This window comes from Panthera pardus, unplaced genomic scaffold, assembly GCF_024362965.1.
Source record: "Panthera pardus isolate Hobbes unplaced genomic scaffold, ASM2436296v1 HiC_scaffold_16, whole genome shotgun sequence".
Lineage (NCBI taxonomy): Eukaryota > Metazoa > Chordata > Mammalia > Carnivora > Felidae > Panthera > Panthera pardus.
In genome coordinates, this window is record NW_026526721.1 from 70,152,408 (window position 1) to 70,175,287 (window position 22,880).

The 22,880-nt window shown below is 43.8% G+C and overlaps 1 protein-coding gene across 4 annotated transcripts in view; it reads right to left on the minus strand.

Moving 5' to 3' along the window:
- Window positions 1–16,006, minus strand: part of SLC12A8 (solute carrier family 12 member 8) — a 136,243-nt gene extending 120,237 nt beyond the window's left edge. For 2 of the 4 annotated variants that reach the window (XM_019448651.2, XM_019448647.2), the window contains exons 1-2: window positions 15,722–16,004; window positions 14,304–14,398 (exon numbers count right to left, since the gene is read on the minus strand). In XM_019448651.2, coding sequence (XP_019304196.2) covers window positions 14,304–14,345 — 42 coding nt within the window. In that variant the 5' untranslated portion in view covers window positions 14,346–14,398; window positions 15,722–16,004. Of the gene's footprint in view, window positions 1–14,303; window positions 14,399–15,721 lie in introns of all 4 variants that reach the window. The other 2 variants (XM_019448649.2, XM_019448648.2) reach the window with 2 other exon arrangements.
- Window positions 16,007–22,880: the final 6,874 nt, after the last annotated feature.

The window sequence follows — 22,880 nt, forward strand, 5'->3', positions numbered from 1 at the left end:
ATCTGTGGTTTTTCCGTGCTGTGCATCCTAATCCTTGTCCAAGGCTGATAATCTCCAAAGGCACAACCTGGTCCCACAACTGCACAGCCCCAGGAGGAGCAAGACCCTCCTATGCCATGAAAACACTGATGCTGATGGTTCTGCCTCCTAGAACCACACGGCAGATTCTTCCCCAGAATAGCCACTTCTGCCCGCTGAACTCAGAGCCCAAAGGCACAGTGCCTGGGACACCTGATACCATCCCACAAATGGCAGGAGCCCACAGCAGCAATGCCATGGCCACTTAACAGGAGCTTCCCTTGCCCTTCCCAGCCTCCTTGGCAAAAGGGCAGAGCTTTCTTGCAGGACTCAGGCTGCCACTAGAAAGTCTACTTGAGTTTAACATCACAGAGCAACATGGGTCCTAACGCCTTCCCTCAGTAATAGGCAAACCAGCTAAATATCAACTGCAAAAGGTTTATTCTTGAGGACATCAGTGGATCAACAGATATTATACCTATTTAAGAATTGTTATGTGATGAGTAGTTCTGACATTTGGAATCACGTTAATGTTTTACATACTCAAAATCAAATCAAATCAAATCAATAAGGATGAGAGAAAAATTAGAACGTAGAGAAATAAGTTAGCCTGACTGTATTTCAGGCAAGGAACGTAACCACGCTGAAGGTGGGAAAGAAACTCACCAGAATAACTGGTTCTTTGACTATGTGCTCTCAGTCTAAAGGCAAAAATAAGTACAAATATTAAATTCTAGATATAAAGGTTGTTTTTGACAACTAGATTCGATTCTGAATCTACTTTCTATGAATTGTAGGGTTAAGCAAATAAGTAAATATATATGGGAGTTAAGTTTCTCACGGTTGAAGAAGGGAATTACAACAAAAGAAAGAGGAATGAACAGAAGAATGAACCCTGGGTGATGGACTGGAATGAGAAGTATCAGTTTGAACTTGTGGTTTTTAATATAGATAGAAAAATGTAGAGCTGGATGTGTGTGTGTGTGTGTGCATGTATGCCTTCTCTCTGTCCACCTGAAGGCTCTATAAGCAGAAACACCCCAGTAGCAATGCACATGCCTAGCACCCAGATCTTGGTCTTTAAATACCATTCCTCACTTTCTTTTTTTTTAATTTTTAAATTTTTTTATTTTTTAAAAAAATATTTATTTATTTTTGAGAGAGCACAAGTCAGGGAGGGGTGGAGGGAAGGTGACAGAGGATCCTAATTGGGCGCTGCATTGACAGAGCAAGCCCAATGTGGGGCTCAAACTCACAAACCACGACATCATGACCTGAGCCAAAGTCGAATGCTCAACTGACTGAGCCCCTCAGATGCCCCCTATTCCTTGCTTTAAGTAACCAAGACTCTTTGGAGAAATGGTTGATTCAAGGCTAGGGAAGAGAAAGTACAAAATGAGCCTGGAATATTTTGTGCCAGAAAGCAAGAAAGCGATGAAAAAGAAAAGGATATGTTATAAGGACATAGGAACTAGCCTGAAGGGAACTGGCCAACTCGGGAATAATTTGAGCATCAAAATAATAACAGCAGGAGAATATTTATGTAATAAAATAAGAATCTGAGTCCATGCAGATGTAAATAAATGAATAAATTAAAATATGAGGAAGAAGGGAAAGTCCTTCATTACAGTAGAAGACTGATTGGCATCTGTAGAAGGAGTGATGGCATTAGAAATGTCACCATTTTGTAATCATGACAGTGACAACTGATTCTGTCAAGAATCATCCATGACTGGGGTGCCTGGGTGGCTCAGTCAGTTAAGTGTCCAACTCTTGATTTCAGCTCCGGTCATGATCTCACGGTTTGTGAGATCAAGCCCCGCTTCCAGCTCTATGTTGACAGCACAGAGCCTGCTTGGGATTCTCTCTCTCTCCCACTCTCTGCCCCTCTCCCACTCATGCACGCATGTGCATGCTCTCTCTCTCCCGAAATAAATAAATAAACTTTAAAAAAAAAAAAAAAAAAGAATCATCCATGGATACCGATGCCAGTGGGTGAAAGACTAATGAGGAACAGGATATTTCCACAGTCTCAAAGTATCCCCAACAAATTGTTTATTAATTACAAAAGGAAAATCAGTAACTTTAGAGTGGATTAACTTAGCAGACACCACTTTAAATAAATAACCAAAGTGAACATCACCAAAAATGAGACGAACAGAAGTCCTGTACATCTTAGAGAGGAACACAACTATCACTCTAGAGCATTCCTGCCAAAAATACAAAACCTATATCCTATTGTGAGGGGTCATGTCTCAAAGTGAGAGATGTTCCACAAAATAACTGACTTGTGTTCTTCAAAAAATGTCAAGGTCATGAAAGACCAAGAAAGTCTAAGTAACAGTTCTAGATTAAAGAATAGTATGGGGTGCCTGGGTAGCTCAGTTGGTTGAGCATTCGGCTCTTGATTTGGGCTCAGGTCATGATCTCAGTTTGTGAGTTTGAGCCCCATCGCAGTTTGTGAGTTTGAGCCCCACATCAGTCTCTGCACTGACAGTGTGGAGCCTGCTTGGGATTCTCTCTCTCTCCCACTCTTTCTGCCCCTCCTCACCTTCTCTCAAAATAAATAAACTTAATAAAAAAATTATTTTAAAAAAAGGTAGAGACGTGGCAACTATGTGCAATGTGTAATCCTGGACTGGACTCTGGGCCAGGGAAGAAATGTTATAGGATATTAGGGGGATAACTGGCAAAACTGGAATGCTGGAATGTGGAATGATGGATTAGATAATAGGATTACCAATATTACATTTCCTGATCTTGATAAATATACTGTGGTTAGGCAAAAGAAAATTCTTGTTCTTAGGAAACACACACTGAAGAATTCATGGATAGAGGTACATGGTGTATACAAATTACTCGCAAATGGTTTAGGGAAAAATATAGAATATAATATATATTAGAATATGTAGACATATATATATGTGTATATATATATACATAAATGGAATAGAAACAGAGGGCATACTAATGATAAAGCAAAAGGACAAAATGTTAACAACTGGTGAAATCTGAGTCAAGAGTATATGAGCATTCTTTGTGCTACTGCAACTTTCTATGACTATGAAATTTTATCAAAATGTTAAAGTTTAAAAATAAATAAATAGTAAGTTCAACAAAAGCTATATTTATACAAGGAGCCCAGACACTTATAAAAAAAAAAATAGCTTGTGTATTCCTGTGCCCAACATGAAACAGATTTTTACTACATGTGAGTTAGCTGAATGAATGAATGAATGAATGAATAAATGTGCTTTAGAAAGTAACATTAGACACCTCTTTCAAAATGGCAGATAAAGCACTGCTGTGCCTTCCAAATTACCATGAAAATGACAGAAAAGATGTGTTGTGTTTTTTTTTAAGTGTAAAAGTATACTTATAACTAGAAGGGGAAAAGAAACAAGTGCCAGCAGCAGATTAGACATTTGAGGAAATTCTACAGATGGGCTTAGAGGGGTAAGAAGAAGCAAAAGAAGGAGAAGCAGGGCAGCTGAGAGAAAGGCTGCCTTCCAAAGCACCTGAGAAGCTCCAAGTGCAGAGCCGGCCATCCCTGGGCGTGGACACAGACAGGGCAATCACTGGCCATGACTTTATCTTGGAGCCTTTGTCGTGTGTATGGAAGTAACATGTGTATGGCACTTACAACATTGAAGACAGGGTTGGTAAAGGGCCTAGGTGCTTGCCAAGTTCCTGCATTTTACATTGACGTGGTACAGTCTTAACTCTAAATAAACCGTGAAAAGTTTGATTTGTACACTTAATCCCTAGAACAGCCGTTCTCAAACTTTTTGGTCTCAAGGCCCCTTTACATTCTTAAAAATTATCAAGGACTCCAGAGAGAGCTTTTTGTTTAGGTGTGTTATATCTATCAACATTTACCATATTAGAAACTTACAGGAAGATATTTTTAAATATTTATTAATCATTTCAATATAACAGTAATAATAAGCTCACTATCTGTTAAAATAAATTACCTATTCTCATGAAAAATAACTACTTTCCAAAACAAAAAAGTTTAATGAAAAGAGGCCTTGTTATACATTTTGCCTATCATCTTAATGTCTGGTCTGACACAACACAGCTGGATTCTCATATCTACTTCTGCGTTCAATCTGTTGTAAAATGTTTTTGAAATACATGCAAACAATTTGGCCTCCCACAGTTCTATACTTAGACAAGGAAAGAGTAATTAGTACCACTGATCCCTACGTGAAAAAAATTACCGTCCCCCAGAAGAAAAGAGAATTACAAAACAGAGTGACATACTATATAAGAAACAGCTGTAGCCACACAGGGCCAGGAGAATGAAAGGAAACTTGAAAGAAATGAAGACCCTGTTGCTCAGAGGCAGCAAAGCTTTAATAACTTAATATCATGTTTTCTTCTCCATGAGTCCAAGAATATCACTTGGTTATCCAGTTAAACATACACACACCCCTCACCATTGTAAATGCCATCCTAAATTTTTTTAATGTTTACTTATTTTTGAGAGAGACACATAGAGAGAGAGAGAGAGAGAGAGAGAGAGAGAGAGAGCGTGCACAAGCCGGGAAGGGGCAAAGAGGGGGAAACAGAGGCTGGGTCTGCACTGACAGCAGTGAGTCCCACGGGCAAGGGTGGGGGAGGGGGGACAAACTCACGAAATGTGAAATCATGACTTGAGCTGAAGTCGGGCACTTAACCAACTGAGCCACCCAGTTGCCCGTAAATGCCATTTCTAGGTTTAAAATTTTTATAAACAACTACAACAAATGTGGAAATGTTCATTATAATTACAGGAAGAAATATATAAATTTTATAAACCTTGACAATGTAAAAATAATAATCCAACTAATAAAAAAATTAGAAAGGAAATGGGGTAAAGGGATGGAAGAATAAATGTTCCAATGCCTTCTTTTTGTTAGATCAGGAAGCAATAAGTAAATGATTCATAAATTGATAACTTGGGGCACGTGGGTGGCTCAGTCGGTTAAGTGTCTGACTTTGGCTCAGGTCATGATCTCATGGCTCATGAGTTTGAGCCCCGCATCAGGCTCTGTGCTGACAGCTCAGAACCTGGAGCCTGCTTCAGATTCTGTGTCTCCTTCTCTCTCTACCACTCTCCCACTCATGCTCTGTCTCTTTCTCAAAAATAAACATTAAAGAAATTTTTTAATAAACTGATAACTTGGTCAAGAAATGAAGGCATAAATATATTACTTAAAGGTACAATGATAACCACCATGGAAAATAAAAATGAGAAACCATAAGCATAAGCAGTGGATGTCTCTGGAAAGTGTGGGTGAAGGAAGAAGGGCAGAAGACTTAACTTTTTATATCATTCTCTATTGTTTGAATTGTTTTTTTATTACATGCATGCAGTACTTTTTAAAAAACGTTTACTTATTTATTTTGAGAGAGAGTGTGTGTGCACAAGTACAAAGAGAGAGAGAGAGAATCCCCAGCAGGTTCCTCACTGTCAGCACAGAGCCCAGCACAGGACTCAATCTCACAAACTGTGAGATCATGACTTGAGCAGAAATGAAGAGTCAGACACTTAACCAACTGAGCCACCCAGGCACCCCTTGTTGTTCTTAAACAACAGTAAATCTCCTTTGCGGAAAGTGTCATACATAGTTCTTTACTTACACTTGACTGGATATTAAGGCTGTTTAGGGAACTGAGATATAGATGGATAGAGAAAATGTAGGGAGAAGAGTGAAAGAAAGAAATCTCATAATTGGCCTTCTATAGTCTAATCTGTTAGTTCATGGGGATTTAGTTAAATTTCTGATATTTAAAAAAAATTTTTTAATGTTTATTTATTTTTGAGAGAGAGAGAGAGCAAGGGAGGGCAGAGAGAGAGGGAGACCCAGAATCTGAAGCAGGCTCCAGGCTCTGAGCTGTCAGCACAGAGCCTGACGCAGGGCTCAAACTCACCAACCACAGGATTATGACCTGAGCCAGTTGGGTGCTTAACTGACTGAGCCACCCAGGTAAATTTCCTATACTTTATTTATGTTTATTTATTTTTGAAAGAGAGAGAAAGCGCACACATGCACATGTGTGTGAGCGAGCGGGCGAGGGGCAGAGAGAGAGGGAGAGAGAGAGAGAATCCCAGGCAGGTTCCACACTGTCAGTACAGAGCCCCAGATGGGGCTCCATCTCATGAACAGTGAGCTCATGACCTGAGCCAAAATCAAGAATTGGACCCTTAACCACTGAGCCACCCAGGTTCCCCAGTAATCCTGGTTTTAACTCAACCTCATTTTTTGCAGCACCAAAAGATACCTGTGGTTTGAATCACATTTTATTTATTTATTCATATTTTTGTAATGTTTATTTAATTATTTTGAGAGAGAGCAGGGGAGGGGCAGAGAGAGAATCCAGAGCAGGCTCCATGCTGTCAGCATGGAACCCGACACAGGACTCAATCCCATGACCCTGGGATCATGACCTGAGCCAAAATCAAGAATCAGACAACGAATCCAGCCACCAAGGTGCCTCTGAGTCACATTTTAAATGTGTCAGATGGACAGGATACTTAAAGTGAAGTCTTTTGTAAAATTGATGTCTGTTCTTAAAATCTGTGTATCTTTTAAGAGAAATTATAATGTGGTTTTGCTATGTGTTGTTCTTTACTGTAACTGCCTAAAATAAAAAGTGAAGCTTACTCAAAATGAGACATGCCTTTCTGTTTTAGGTTAAATTTTACAGACACTGGGATTCACATTAGAGCAAATTTATCACCTGCACCAGACATAACTATTTTTTCCAGAGTGAGGGTTGCTAAGGCCACCAGTGCCTCCGGTTTATCAGAAAGCACCTAAGTCCTGTAACTGCTGACAGGGACTGTTTAGTAAAGAACATCACAGGTTTTTTTACACAGACCAGGGGTTTTTACACCACTATATTTTTCTCTTTATGCCTGTAAAGAAAAAAAACATGCACACACCAAAATAAGAACAAAAGAAATGAAAATAGGACCTTTCTCCTGAGAAATAGAAATGCCAAGCATTATTTTCTTGGAAATGCATCAGAGCCTATATAGGTGCCACCTCTGAAGAATTTTGTCAAACTATTCTAAAGCATACCACCATAGTCCTTTGATTAGGTATTAAATCCATAATCACCATAGTCCTTTGATTAGGTATTAAAACTCAGAAAGAAAAAAATTAAGAATTAGTTTCAATTGTACACTCGGTAATGATTGAGGAGCAAAAAGAGATATTGAATTATACTCGGGTATGTATATTTCCTTAAATCTTACTACAATTATTTAATACTGTTCTGTGAATGTAGAAGTATCTGGTGTTTCAACTGTTATCCTGAAGAGATATATTTTGGTTAGAGAAAGGATAAAATTAATGGAAAAATATCCACCCCATAGGAAGTCACAATGTTCAATCAGGCCACACCAGGGAGTAAGCACCACCTAGTGGCACCTTACTCAAATTACAAGAATAGTATTTCAGAGTTAGTAGGATTCTCCTTACAAGCCCCAGCCTATTAAAAGATGACAAGGACTGTGTTTTTTACATATCTGGCCATGAATAAAATGTACCCTAAGGCAGTAAGAAGTTATAAAGTCTCCTAGTCTGTCCATTCACAGCTAGGCAGAATGTAGGAATCATCTTTTTCCTTTCCTATATCTTATGACATTATAACATCTTAAAAATCTTGCTGACCGAGGAAAGATTGACCCTCCCAGGGCTGACCAATTCTTAGAGATAGGAGAGGGCTGGCCAGGAGCATGCCTTTCCTATGCAAACCAACCAACTCTGAGTCTGTCTCCCAAATCACCCCTTTTTATCTAACCTTCATACAACAAGTGAATATTTCCCCTGGCCTAACCCACCCCAGGGCCAGGCACTAGGCAACTAGAGAACACCCCATAGCCCAAAGCCCACCAGAAGTATTCCAACTAGCCAATCCTAAACTGCCTTGCCCTGATTTTCCCATGGAAAAGGCTGTGGTCCAGGCTCTCCCCTAGCTCCTGCTTCTGCCTCCTAGCCAGAGCCTGATGCTTCCCCTGTGGCCATGCATGGCATGGGATCCTCACCTCATTCTTTTGGGAAATGAAAATAGCAAAATTTCAATGTTATTGACCTCTTCATGTCATCACTCAATCCCCTCCATAAATGAAGATTCTGTGGGTATAAATGAGACAGGATTGTACTTAATTCATTTCAGTGAAGAATCACTTCCATCACAGTCTCTAGGGAACCGTCATTCATAAAATGTCTCCATTCCCCTTTGTACAAATATGCAGCATTTTTGGCTCAGATGTCATTTTGGGGGTTGACCTTCTAGGCTAAGTAGCAAACAAGGGCTATAAAATGGAAAGAGAGAGCAACAAAGAGGTGAGAGCAGGAAGGGTGACAGTGCCCACATGAAAGCCTCAGACTCAACACTGAGAACCAGTTCTGTCCCTTCTTCTCTCCCAGATTCCAGGACTGTGAGCCTCTTTTCTTCTGCCATCTCCAAAAGTTCATTCTGTCCGGGTACCTTTGGTGGCTTGGCAGTGAAGCTACCAGCTGAAGCTTCAAGGCTTCATGTGCATGGAGTCCCTTCCAAAGATTATACCTAATTTTGTATTTGTGATTTGTATCTTAAGACAATGTCTAAAATCAGACAAGCTTCATGCTCTACAAAAACTGGGAAGGCAAGAGGGGTCATGGCTCCAAGGACCCCCGAGACCCCTGATGTGAGCCCTTCTCTTCTGCCCAACTATTTAGGGCCTCAGTTTCTTTATCCGTAAAAGGAGGGGCGAACAGAGCAGTTTTGTCTTAAGTTCCCTTTTCCTTTCTCCTTAGTTATATTCATTTCTCTACATACTAACAAAGCAATACCCTAGAACCTCACATGTGGCTCCCAAGGCTCACTCCGAATATTGGTGTTTTAAAGATTCCAAAACAGGCCTGATAAACACATGGCAAAAACACAAGCCAGTTCTTCACTGTACACTGGCTGATGGGGGCACAGAAAACCAAAGCAAAGCTTTTGCAATGAAGCCTGACACCAATGCTCAAAATTATACTATAACCTAAAGACAGGATGCATTACGCTAAATCCAGAGCTGTGGTACGGGTTAGCACTTGTGGTTCTAGCCTATCTCTGCCACTTGTTGCACATGTCTTCTGACAAGTCATTCAACACCTTTGGCCTTGTTTCTTGACATGCTGAGGAAGGGGACTGGGCCAGCGGTCTCTGAGAACCCCTCTGCCTCTTAAAATGTTTGCTTCTATCTGCCTCTCTTGTTAGTGCTACCTCATTGCTCTCCAGTGTCCCACAATATGACCACACTCTCTTTTTTACCCTTACCATCCTAAGCTAACCTGGGTACGCCACTGACTTGAGGCAGAGAAAACAGGGAGAGAGCACAGGATGAGAGGACAGAGAAAGGAAAGGGAGGGCAAGGAAGTCAGGCAATGCTGGGTGGGGCATGTTCAGGGTCAGACACGGCTCACCCCCCGGAAGTCAACCTGGAAACACCTCCTCCTACACATAGGCCAGATGCCATGGCTCTACCAGGGCACCTACTTCCTGGGTCTTCATCAGGCTCTTTTCCAGGGTGATAAGCTCAGGTCAGCCAGACTTTAGCAACCAGATTTCCTAAAGAAGGGTCCTCATAGACTATTCCTACAGGAGCCATATCTCTTGGAAGAAAGCTAGATGGGGAGGAAAGAACACAAGTCACTCATACTAGCTAATCTGCAGCGTTTGGTGACTTGTTTGCATCCCATAGCGTAACACAGGTCCCCTTTAAGTTTCTCTGGAGACCATCTAACCCTGGGAGAAGGAAGACAAGAACCTCAGATTCATTGGAGGCATTCCTTATTCCATAGCAGTTAAGGGATTTCAGTTTTAACATCTCCAGCAATAGCTATTACTGGAGATCCTGGCAATAATATGCACTCAATAAATCCACGGTAAGCTGAGCTCAATATTCTCACTATTCCCCATGCTAAAAGCTTTTGATCCTGCTGGACTTCAGATCTCACTGAGCATGTCTATTTGCTATCTCTCCCTGTCTCAGGCCACCTGCTTTCTCCTGCCAGCTTAATCTTCCTGACATATCATGTCCACCACAGTCCTCTCTGTCCAGGGACTGGCAGAGACAAGCATGGAATATATGGTTTTTAGCCTTCCATTCTCCTCCCTCTGGCTCCAGCTGTTCCTTAACTTCCCAGGCCCATGTTTCACAAACAGTGTACTCTACTGGGTTTCAGTGTGAAATCTGCTTCATCCAGTCACTGAACACACACTGTATTTAGTGCTCACCATGTGACGGGCTCTGGGCCAGATCTTTCCACATATGGCATAAAAGCCTTGAAAATCAGGTACTCCCACCCCATCTCACAGTTGTGGAAGCAGAGTTGGAGCCCTGAATAACTTGCCCAAAGGTCCAGCACAACCAGTGACAAAGTCAGAATTTGGAACCCAGCTTCTCAGGTTCAAGTCATGTTAGTGAAGCACCTGAGGACAGAGGTTGCCAGAACAAGACCTGTACCTGCCAGAGATTCAGTAGGTTCCCAAACATGCACACATACACACATACTCACACACAATCTCAAGCCACTCCACAACCATCTGGGTCTAGAAAGTGTCCCATCTTCCTCAGCTCACCCAGCCCACCCAGCCTGCTATCCTGGACAATGCCCCACATTCTGGTTTCAGCCACTGAAATAATTCTGGATTTGGGATTCAAGTCTTTGCTGTGCTGAGTTCTGCATTAATTCCCCAACTGAACCTTCTGATTACTTATTATCATTCTGTACATTATGTACATTCTGGAACAAATACATACTCCTCACCCTAGTTTTATTATTAGCCAACATTCACTGGCTGCTCACTATTGAACCAAGCACTACACTAAATATTTACATGAATTATCTCTTTTAATCTTTGTAACTCTCTTTATTGTAGCCATTTTATAGGTGAGGAAACAGAGACTTAGCTAAGTAACTTGTCCAAGGTCACAAATCACAAAGTATTAGTCAGTACTTGAATCCAGGCAGCCCATGTATGCTTGACCGCCATACTATTAACCTGATCTACAGCCTCAGGTCCCAGCTGGTCCACTTACTACTGACCAACACACACACACACGCACACACACGCACACACACACCACCTGGTCTTGAGATAATTAAAACGAAACTAAGAGTCCATTAATTCACCTCTCCACCTAACTCACAAGCATCACCACTGTGGCCAAATATCCTAAGGGCTACTTTCTAGTCACAGTGACCAAGAGAAGAGCAGATCTGAACTGAAGGATTTGGCACAGGGTGCTGCCTTCTTATTCCTCCGTCCTTCAAACTCCAAAGCTCCTAGCAGAATTCCTGACTACCAAGGCTGGAGTGAAGGTAGAAAAAGGTTCATAGGAAACTTGGAGGGCCAGCCACTCCCAGAGTTCAGCTTCACATGTTAGCTACCCAACCGGCTACCTGCTCTCCACACAGGCCTCTGGTTTGCCATCTGAGTGGCTCTGTTTCACCGCTAGGGCAAGAGACAAAGAGAAGAAAGGCCTTGGCAATAAGCACGCTTGGGTTCTAAGTGCCTCTGTTTTTCTCATCTGTCAAACCAAAATAATCATATTTCTTCCAGAATGTGTTATGAAGATTAAATTAAGTAATGCATATGAAATGTTCATTACGTAATAAGCACCCACCAATCGGTAGTATCATTTTCCTACCTGTTCAGCCTGGGATGTGTTACCTGGCTTCACCATATATGTTCTACTGCCACCAATACTTCGACACCTAATGCAGATGGCAGCTCCCTCAATCTCTAGTGAGCTCAGTTCAGTTAAGTAGAACCAGCACTAACTGAACATTTTCTATATGCTAAACACTAATGACAGGTATTGAGGATGCAACAATGAATCAGGGGTTCACAACCATAAGGGAGATAGGAAAGGAACAGCTTGTTTCAATGCTACACGGTAAGTGCAGTGATAGAGCATGTGCCTGGAGCAGGGGAGCAGAGTCAGATCATGGAAGGCTTTGGGGGCCAAGAGTTTGAGCTGAATTCTGAAAGCAGTAAGAAGCCATTGAAAGGCTTTTAGCAAAGCAGTCGAATGTATAGATTTCTGCTGTAGAAAGGAGCAATGTGGAGAAAGAGGTTAGGAGAGTATGAATAATCCAATTCAGAAATGGTGCTCAGGACAAGACAGTGCAACGGAGACAGAGAAAAAGGATGAATTTCAAGCATCAAGTGAACACCAAAGGCCTTGACACTGAACACTGTCCAGTCCCTCAATATTTGAAGATTGAGGGAGAGGGAGATGGAGAGAGGGAATACAAAGCCCTTTGTATCTACCACATTTTTAAAAGCAACTCTTTTGGGGCACCTGGGTGGCTCAGTTGGTTGAGCATCCGACTTCGGCTCAGGTTATGATCTCGTGGTTTGTGAGTTCAAGCCCCGCATCAGGCTTGGTGCTGAGAGTTCAGGGCCTGGAGCCTGCTTCAGATTCTGTGTCTCCCTCTCTCTCTGTCCCCTCCCCCTCTCCCTCTCTCTCCCTTTCTCTCTCTTTCTCTCTCTCCCAAAAAATAAATAAACATTAAAATATTAGAAATAAGTAAATAAAAATAAAAAGAACTCTCTCTTGGTGCACTTATGACAATTTAATTTGCATTGTGGGCATCTACTGCTTGTTTATTTGCTCAACCAACTAACATTCATCATCCACTTAAATGCCAGGCACTGCCTCAGGTACTTGGAGGGTTCCAGTGACAAGTCAGTTAAGAGAGAAGTATCAGCAAAGACCACCAAAGGGGAAAGACACAAGCACAGAGCCTGGGGAATGGTGACTTTTGGCTGGCATGTGGGGCACAAAGAAGATTCAAGGGACCAGGCTTGAAACTCCATCAGGATCAGCCTGTGCAGGACCTAAGCTAAGGAGTTTGAGCTCTGAGTAGCAGACACATGGAGCCACTGAAGGTTTTTAACAGGGGAGAGAGGGGTACAGGTGAGCTTCAACAGATCCTTCTCACAAAGATGAATCAAGAATATCTTGTCTCTTTTTTTGGAATCCCTGTGGACAAGAGCCTCATATTTTTCGTGTAGGCATCTTTCTCATGCCCAACATGGCAGCCATTATTTCAGAAGTGGTCCACTAATACATGTGAAGTGTGTTAACACTCACGTATAGTCTTACATAGCTAAAGAAAACACATGAGAAGCTGGTCAAGCTAAATAAATGTGAAGACCCCTGACAAATCAAGGTCTCTCTAATGGTCCTCGGCCACACTAAGAGCATGGCCACAGGCCTTTCCATCCAGGAAAGAACAGCTCTGGGCAGGCATTCTGCCGAGTCTCCAGTCTCTCACTTCTCAGCAGCATGAAAACTGGCAGAGTTGAATGTCAGGAGCTAAGTACAAGGGTGTGGGGTACAGCCCTGGACCTGCCAGGGGGAGAGGAGCAGTACCCTGTGCTGAGTACTCACCATCTGTCAGCCACCATGCTGCATTTTTCACATGTACCCATGAACCTGAAGAGGGGGTAACTGGCCAGTTTGGATTCCCCCACCAACTTACAACACCTCCTGCCTCATCTGCCCTTTGTCTCAAGACCCCCAGGTTCTGGAGCCTGCTCTCTTGCTATTGTTTGAGGGCTTGAGTTGATCCTCTCCCTTCATGGCAGGCTTATTCCCCGCACCCCATTATAATGCCAGAACCCCTCCTGCCCTTCTCTACAAAGCATGAGAGAAATCCAAGGGATGGTGAAAACTTCAAGGTTGAGTGATCATTAAATAGCAAGACCACTGCAGGTAGTTTCCTGATTAACACCTAAGCATGGCTTTTTATTTTTTAAAGGAATTAACTGTATTTCTGCAGAGAACTCCTTCAGTTCCATAGCTATGTTGAATATTTACTACAACTAATGATCAACAGGGAAAGAAAAAAAAAAAAAAAAAGACCTGCAGACATCAGGAAATCCAGAAATCCATTTGGCTTCAGCATATATGAGTTTTTCAGAAATAAATTTACCTCCTTGCACGGGTTTGATTCAAAAGTAAAAGGAGTTCATATTATCTAAGTCCTCACTCTGTTCATGGAAAACCTCCATGGGGCAAGAAGGAATGCTCAGGATTCAAAACCCATTACAAATAATACCAAAGAAGATTTTCTGCACACAGATGATTAAGAGTTGGCTTAATATTTTCTTGATTAAGCGAGAATACCAAAATAAACTTCTGAGATAATTACTTTTAAAATAGTCTACCATAAAGTTTCCATTCAGCTTCTTGTCTGGGTGCCCCTTGTTGGATCTCAGACCCCCGCAAGGCACAAGCCTACCTGTTGGGCTGCCTCATGGAAGAGTTCCTGCACTTGAGACATCTGGGCTGTTCTCCTGGAAATGGGGTCCTGGTGGTCTGGGTGGGGAGACCCCTCTGGAAGGTAAACACCATCTTTGGTCAGGCTGGCTCTTCTTCCCTCCATCCATAGGATCCATCCTTTCTTCATACACCACACACAGCCCTGACCAAGGAAGGGACCTTGTTCTCATCTGGAAACACCCCTTTCCTCTCTTTGGTACCCAAATCTATTCCACACATCTTTCAGAACCTCCCTGTGCTCACACCTTGCTGTCCTGGAGCCACACTTGCCCCCAGAGCTTTCTTCCCTGAGCTCCTTCAGTATGGGGGTCAGAGCCAGCTGCCAGTTTACCCAGCCCCAGAGGACACAGTCTGACACTCCCCTCTCATCCTTGTGAACCCCTCTGTCCACAGCAAAGGCAGAACTGGCTCCCTAGAACTGGTTGCAGGTAGTGAGTGAATACAGATTGGTCCATGGGCGGAGGGAGACAGAGGAGTTTAGGTGGTTCTTTGAAGGTCCCCTCTGGAGCAGGGCCAGAAAGGGTAGGGGAGTGGAGACAGCAGGTAAGCAAAAGAGGACTGAGCATCATTATAAGAGCTTGGTTCTCTTCAGACGGGCAGTCTTCCCCTTGGTACCAGAACCAGCTTTCCCTGGAGCAGGGACTTTGCGCCCTGCCTGTTCGCCCCCTTTCCCTAGCACGGGGATGGGACAGAGACAGGGCTCATGACATTTTGGAAGGAGAAAAGGGAGAATGAGAGGGGGGTATGGGGGCAGAGTTTGTCATGTGAGAAGAACACGATCAATGACAGCAGCCAGAGAAGGCGAGAAGGGAAAGAGTATTCCAAGAAAAGAGCTGGGAGCTGGGGGCCGGGAGACTGCGAGGTTTTGGCGGGCTGCGGAGATGAGCTGGGTGTGAGGGAGACCCCAGAAAGGTCCCCGCGGCTCTCGGCCCCGCTGCCAACGCACAGCCAGGCGAGTCTGGAGCGAGGCGCGCTGGGCCTGGCTTGACCCCCGCCGCTCGGGCCCTCGGTGTGCGGAAAAGGACCCCCAGGTTTCCGGAGAGCCGCTCCGGGTCCGCAGCCCTGGCTCCCGCGCGTCTCAGTCAGCATCCCCACTTCTGCGAATCCCAGATGGAGCAGCCCACACTCGCCTCTCGATCCTGGGGAGAACCCACCATTCCTCTTCTGGGCGCGGGGCAGGCACGCGCGCGTCCGAGTGTCCGCGTGCAAACGCTCAGGTGCACACGCGCGCCCCGTGACGCGGGGGCGGGGCGGGGATTACCTGAGCAGGTGGCAACGCCGGGTTCCCTTACTACCGGACAGAGCTCCTCCAGGGAGAGGAGTCGTCCCCAAGACCACTCTGTGCACTCCCCACCCACCAGCCCCATCCACCCTCACCTGCCGCAGGATCAGCGAGCTCTAGCGCGGGGCCCGCCTTGTCCCCGCTCCCCTAGCCCCCGCCACGTGGCTGACCAGGTGTGCTCTGCGCGGGTCCCCCTGTCCAGCTGGAGAGGCGGGTCTCGTCCGGGCTCGGCCACCCCAGCCACGCCTTCATTCGGGAACCTCGGTGCCAGGTGGAGAGGGAGGGGCTGCTGAGATTTCCCCACCCCAAGGGTGGGGCCCGCACACCTAGCGCCTCCCAGGAGGGCTCCGCTCTACGCGACAGAGCTGCCAGGCCTGGGAGGAGGGGACGGGAATCTGGAGCCCCGGCCGAGTTACCGGGAGGGGAAGTGGGGACTCCGCTAGCTCTCAGACGTGACCGGACCAGCCACTGCCGCTGCAGCCCTCGGCCAATTCAGTGCCACCAGCTGAGGTGGCCAGCCCTGGGAAATAGGACGCGGCGCGATCCTACTCACTGCAGTTCTGAGAAATTGTCCAACCTTGCACACCAGAGTGAGAAAGGGCGGGGAGCCCGAGGGCCCACAACTCCCACACTGGCCCCGTGCCCCCCTGGGCGGGTGCAGAAGCCTCTGGGCAGGAGAGGAGACTGCGCTCCAGAGGTCCCCCCGTGCGGCTGGCTACACCACCAGCTGACCCTCAACTCGAAGAAAGTGCAACTCTTTTGCCCTTCACCACCTTCAGCAAGACTGAGAACCGACTTCCCCAGGGAGTGAAATAAGATTTCCAGGACTCCAGCTTGCAGGGGAGGGGGCGGGGGGGGGGGGTACTGAATTAACATACAGAGGATTAAATTATCTCCATTTCCAATCTGGCATATTTCCTAATCCTTAAATAACTTGCTAGGCTTCCATGTGGGCTTCTGAAAACAGGAGGGCAGCTGGGAGTACTTCCCACGCCCACATGAGCCTTTGTGTGAAAATCCCTAAAAATAGAGGTTGTTCTTTTAAAAACAAAAGGGAAGGCAAAACCATGGGAACACCGACAAGAGTCCCAACATCTCCTGCTCCAGTAAAGGCTTTTTTGGTATGGAAAGATACATAGCATAAAGTGTGCCATTTTGATCATTTTTAAATGTACAATTCAGTGGCATTAATTATATTCACTATGCTGTGCAACCATCACTGCTCTTTTTTCATCACCCCAAACAGAAACTCTGCACCCATTAAGCAATAATTCTCCATCTCCCCCTTCCTCAGCCCATGGTCACCTCTAATCTACTTTTTGTCTCTATGAATTTGCTTCTTCAAGGTATTTCACATAAGCAGAATCAGACAATATTTGCCCTTCTGTGTCTGGCTTATTTCAGTTAGCATGTCCTCAAGGTTCATTCATGTTGTAGCGTGTGGTGAAACTTCATTCCCAGCAAAGAAGTTTTTAATTACCCATCTCTGCAAGAGGAAAGACTCCCAGAATAAATTACACATTAGCCGTCTGTAAACAATGGATAGATAGGTGGGCAGGATAACACTGTCGTTTTATTGGAATTGACTGTATATCCGTATACTACATCTACATGGCCAGTAGACTCATTTTTATTATTCAATTTGGGGTCACACATGACACTTTTATTTTTTGCCTTAAAAATAAAAGGTTGGTTTCCTGTTTGCTATCATTTTCTGATGAGCCTCCCTCTAAGTGTCTGTGTGAATTTTGAACAATACACATTCACTTCCATTTCAGCCTGAGCTAAAAACATTAGAAAAGGAAATCCACACTGCTGTTCATAACCACCTTTTTTGTTACTCATTACTTTCTAAATGAGAAGTTCTCTTCAAAGCTTATAAACATCTTCAAACCCAAGAACAAATGTTTGTTTATTTTCCTTATGTTAAAGCAAGAGAAACCTACCCATCTTGCTTAATGTAGATTTATCTTATAACAATGATATATTTTTTTAAAAAACCCACATTTGCTATATTTAAAAACACTACCCTTGTATATCCTTTGAATAGAACAATTCCATTTTTAACATACTACCCTATCTAACCTAGTATAAGGATGTTAACTGCATCATTAATCCGTAATAGTTAAAAAAAAATTAGAAGCAAAATATCCATTAACAGAAGATTATTAAATAAGTTATGGTACAGCCATGCTCTGGCAACCAGTACTGGAAAGAATTAGGTGTTTTTATATGTACTAACATGGAACTCTGTTCATCACATAATAAGTAAAAACACCAAGTTGCAGAATAATGTGTAATTATTTTTTATAATGCAATGTATACATATATGTAGTTTGTATGGAAAAACACATCAATCTGTTAATAGTGATTATCTCTAAGGAGTGGGATTGAGATAGTGGGAGAGGAAATCTACTCTGGTGTACAAATTCTGGATTTTTAATGGTTTGTTTTTTTTTTATGATCAGCACATTACTTTTGGAGTCTAAAAACTAAATAAGAAAATTAGAAGACAATGTGGGGCAGATTGTATTTTCTGAAGATGGTTACACTAACGTATCCCATCTCTTATGGTCTTCTTGCAATATGACATTAATGTTCCTTCAAAAAGAGATGGGTCTATGTTCCCTATGCTTGAGCCTGAACAGACCTTTGTGAGTGCCTTAACCAACGGTAGGAATGGAAGAAATGACACTGCTTGACTTCCTAGGATAGAATATAAAAGCAGTAGGCAGTCCATCTGGCTTCCTTGCTCTCAGATCACTTGTGCTTGGAATTCAGCCACCATGTTGTGAGGAAGCCTGGGCCACATGCGGAGGATACAAGTGGGTGTTCCCACCTATAGCCAGCATCGACTGCCAGACATGTGAGATAAGCCTTCAAATGATTCCAGTCCCCAGCTTTAAGTTCTTCCAGCTGAGGCCTCAGACATTATAGTAAGGACAAGCTGTCCTGACTGTGCTGTGTGAATTCTCCACCACAGAAACCACGAGACACAATAAATTGTTGCTGTTTTAAGCCACAAAGTTGTGGGGGTACTTTGTTATTCAGCAATAGATAGTGAATACATAATGCATCCAGCCAAGGTAAAAAAAAAAAGGGGGGGGGGATTTTTATTCATTTCATTGTTTGGACTTACTAATATTGCAGCCCTGTTAAATAAAAAAAGTCATAATATTGTTTTTAAACTCACTTGTTTTCCATTCAGTAACAACTCCAGCTCAAGTTGAAGTTTGTAACATTGAAGCTGTTGTTCTGTGGGCCTTACCCCCACCCACTTAGCCGCTGACGAAAGCTCCTTCACCTCTTTCCCTTCCAGTGATTGTTGCTAAGAATTGCCCTCTGTGTGAAGGCAGAAGAAACCATGTCTTGAGAAATGACCTCATTGGTCATAAAGTCTGAACTCTGAGGAAAGATCAGAGTTTGGAGACATTCAACCAAAACAGAAATGTAAAAACAGGTTGAAAACATTAAATCATGATGTAAATATGTATATATACAAAATTACCTCACAGCCTAGGCGCTGGAACCAGAGTCAGAAGGGTCACAAGAGGTGGGTCAGCTGGTCCTCTCCCTAGGCTGGACTTTACAGTCACCTGGGGGTGGTTTTACCCAGGTCTGGGGTGGAGTCTGGGCATCAGTATTTTCTCTTAATTTTTCAGGTGATTCTAAGATGCAGTCAAGGTTGAAACCCATGGAATTTCTAGCTCAGTAATTTTTGGGGCAGTTTTTGCCTCTCTCTTAAAATACTTAAGGGATAGAATATACCCTATCCACAGTGGTGTCTTACTCCAGTTATAACTTTCAATGACAAAGAGAAGTTGTGAAATATATTACTCAGGGAGCACAAGTAATTTACTATCCATCTCTCTCTTTGTAGCTGGTCATTGTGATACACCTCCCTGGGACATGCCTATTAAAAAAAAAAAAATCACAAGACTTCTGTACACATTCAGAAAAGTTTGCTGGCTTTGAGGGTGGAGTTAGGATTTGAACATACATCTGGTTCCAGTATTAGGCTCTCTCCTGTACACAAAACGGCCTCTCTAATCCAGGTGAAGAGATAAGACAGAAAAAGGTTGAGATGTGTTTCCAGAAGTCTCAGAGGCAAGAAGGACATTTGTTTGAAGGGCCGGCAGGCATTACTGGGAGTTGGAAGGGGCGACTCGAGAGCTGCAAACCGGACATAAATACAAACCCCTCACACAGGCTGAGATCTCCTAGTTCCCAGAGAGGTGGGGGCAAGACCCCAGGAAGAAGAGTTTTGCCTTGCCTATCTGGGGTAGGGCTGAGTGGAGAGGGAGGGGCTGCCACTTCCCTGCTGTCAGGTGTCTCCAGCTCCTGTTGAGATCCTGTTTCTCCTCCAGGATCTATACTGTTTGTTGATTCTGGGAGTTTGCCCTCTGACAGGAGGAAGTCATTCTCCCTCTAGCAGCCACGTGGCATCTAGTTTGAGCCAGGACCTATTGGGACCAGAGAACACAGGAGATGCAGAGAGAAGCCTAATGAACCGGGTCCAGTTCATGAATGACAGTGGCAGCCTTAATGGACCGTGACAACAACGCAATTAGCTTTCAGCACTTGCTTAAATACCCGATATGGAAGACCCATGGACAGATGAGAGAAGTCAGACCTGCATTTGGGTCCCAGTTCTTTCTTTCCACCATGCTCTTTGATGTGTCTGAGCCACTTCATTTCTCATTTACAACACGGAGTTAATGATAAAGCCTGCCAAGCCTACGTGACAGAGTTGTTATGAACATTCCAGAATTTTGATGAGGACTGAAATCCAGCTCCGCTGTTGTTTTCCAAATACACCATCTTTCCTCTCATTTTGAAACTCACAGGGGCAGTTTCGTGGTCCCACTGCTGCTATCCACAGGGCCTCAAACTCCCAGGCAGTGCTTCTTCTGTTGCACCCACGAGCACTTTGCACCCTCAGATGTGACTCACAGGGCCTGGCTGCTCTCTTTCAACCATATTCACCAGGTATCTGTTCCTCCCCAAGCACTGAGCCCAACACTGGCACACGATGAGGGACATGATCCCAGGCAGGAAATCAGATTCTCACACTAATCAGATCATGACAAATAGCCATCTATGCTGAAAGCAACTGTATGGAGGGCAAGGAGTCTGTGGTTGGGTGGGGACGTGCAGAGGGGGAGGGTAGTTATGACCTAACGGAGATCAGGATAAGCTCTTCCGTGGAAGTGATGCTGGGGCTGAAATCAGGGTGGGGAGTTAATAGGTAGAGTGTAGAGAAAACAGTCTTTGTGGCAGAAGGGGCATGACCGAGTGTGAGAATCTGAGAGCAATTTGGAAGTGGGAGAGCAGAGGATGAACTCACTGTGGGGAAGGCTGGGGCTGTAGGCAGTGGCGGTCACCAGGGCCAACGCAAGGTGCTTAGTGTTTATTAAATAGCAACCGAGAAGCTTCTGAAGGTTTTTTGCATGGTTGTTACCTGTAGAAAGGACTGGAGGTCATCAAGAGATAATGGGTAGAAACTTGTAGGAGCCCAAGCAAGACTTGAAGGTGGCTTGGCCTGTGGTTATGATAAAGGGATGAAGGGTTCAAAGGGATTTGAGAAAGTCACAAGACCTGCCTACCATGAGTTGTCAATCTGATTGATCTGATCATAGAATATTTACTGAGTCACACCCAGCAGTAAGCATGTCCTCACATGTGGACATGGCCTTTGTTTGTTGGCTTCTTCCTTTTATTCCCATGCTACTGAGCAGGGGAAAGTGCTGGGACCGTTTGTTCATTTATGGAATCCTAGCCTCCTGTTCTTCACTTGTCATATATAGAGAAGCTCTCATTTCTCTGCAGCCAGAGAGTAGTAAGGAGCCTAGGGGGAAGTAAATGGCCCTAGAGACATGTAGTCCTGGCCACATCTTCTGGCCCATTTCTACACTAGGGTTTGGGAAACAGGTCTAACACATCAGATGCCATGTTTCTCACTAGCCACTGATGCTCACATGTGTCTCCAGTGGGAATCTTGTTTAGAAGTTTGTGGCTGAGCATAGACATCCAGTATTCTCAGGCTCCTTGATCACAGCATCATCTTAGTACCATAAAAACTCCACCATCAGGGGTGCCTGGGTGGCTCAGTCGGTTAATCATCCGACTTCAGCTCAGGTCATGATCTCGCAGTCCATGAGTTCGAGCCCCGTGTCAGGCTCTGTGCTGACAGATCAGAGCCTGGAGCCTGTTCCAGATTCTGTGTCTCCCCCTCTCTCTGCCCCTCCCCTGCTCCCACTCTCTCTCAAAAATAAACATTAAAAAAAAAAAAAAAAGGCACCACCATCATTTCTAATACCTTCACTGTTTGTGCCTTTTACCACATTTAAAACTCTTCATTCATTCATTCCTGCTTATGGGTAAGGCACTGTTCTATACTGTGAATAAAACACCACCAAGAATCTTTTCCTGATGAGCAATTAATTTTGAATTTTTCTGAAATATTACTAAAAACACTTAAGGTAAATAAATCTAACTTGCATGAAAGGCCAAACATCACATACCATCAAGCAGCTGTTCCCGTTTGGTGTATACTCAGTATGGCAAACACCATATAGTCACTAAGGAGGAAAACAAAGGAGATAGCAATAACTGGAGAGAAATGGTGAAAAATAAATTTAAGAGAAAAAGGTGAATGAGCAGGCCAGGCCCACCACACAGACCTGTGTCCCTTCCTCCTGCCTGGTGAAGCTGGCTGCAAAATTCCAACCTTACTGTTGGCTTTTTGCCTCATGGGCAGTCAGGTTCTTGTTCCTGATTAACCAATAGCTTGGAATGGAGTAGTTCAATATGTTCTTACTTTTGTAGGATATTTTTGCCTCTTTTTCCCCCCTGCAAGCTTACTGACTTTTAAAAATTCACTGCAATATACATCATTCTCAAAAATGTTGCATCCCTTCCAGGGTCTCTGAAAATGGAATCTCTTCCACCCACCTAACTAGCTTTTCCTTGCCGGTCAATAAAATCCAGACAAACCCACTCATACCTCCCAATTTTTTGAAAGAGGATATTGTCATCAAGTCAGGAATTTATCACATGCTCTGCTTTATAAGAAATGAAGCTTCCAACACTTGTCCAATTCTGCTCTAGCTCCCCTTTGTGCCACTTCTAAAATATGAACTAGGAAATGTTTAGTGCTTTATAGTTTACAAATCATCTCAAATGACTTGATATTGACAGCAATTCCGAAAGAACTTTTATTATCTCCTTACAGATAAAACATCAAGGCTCAGG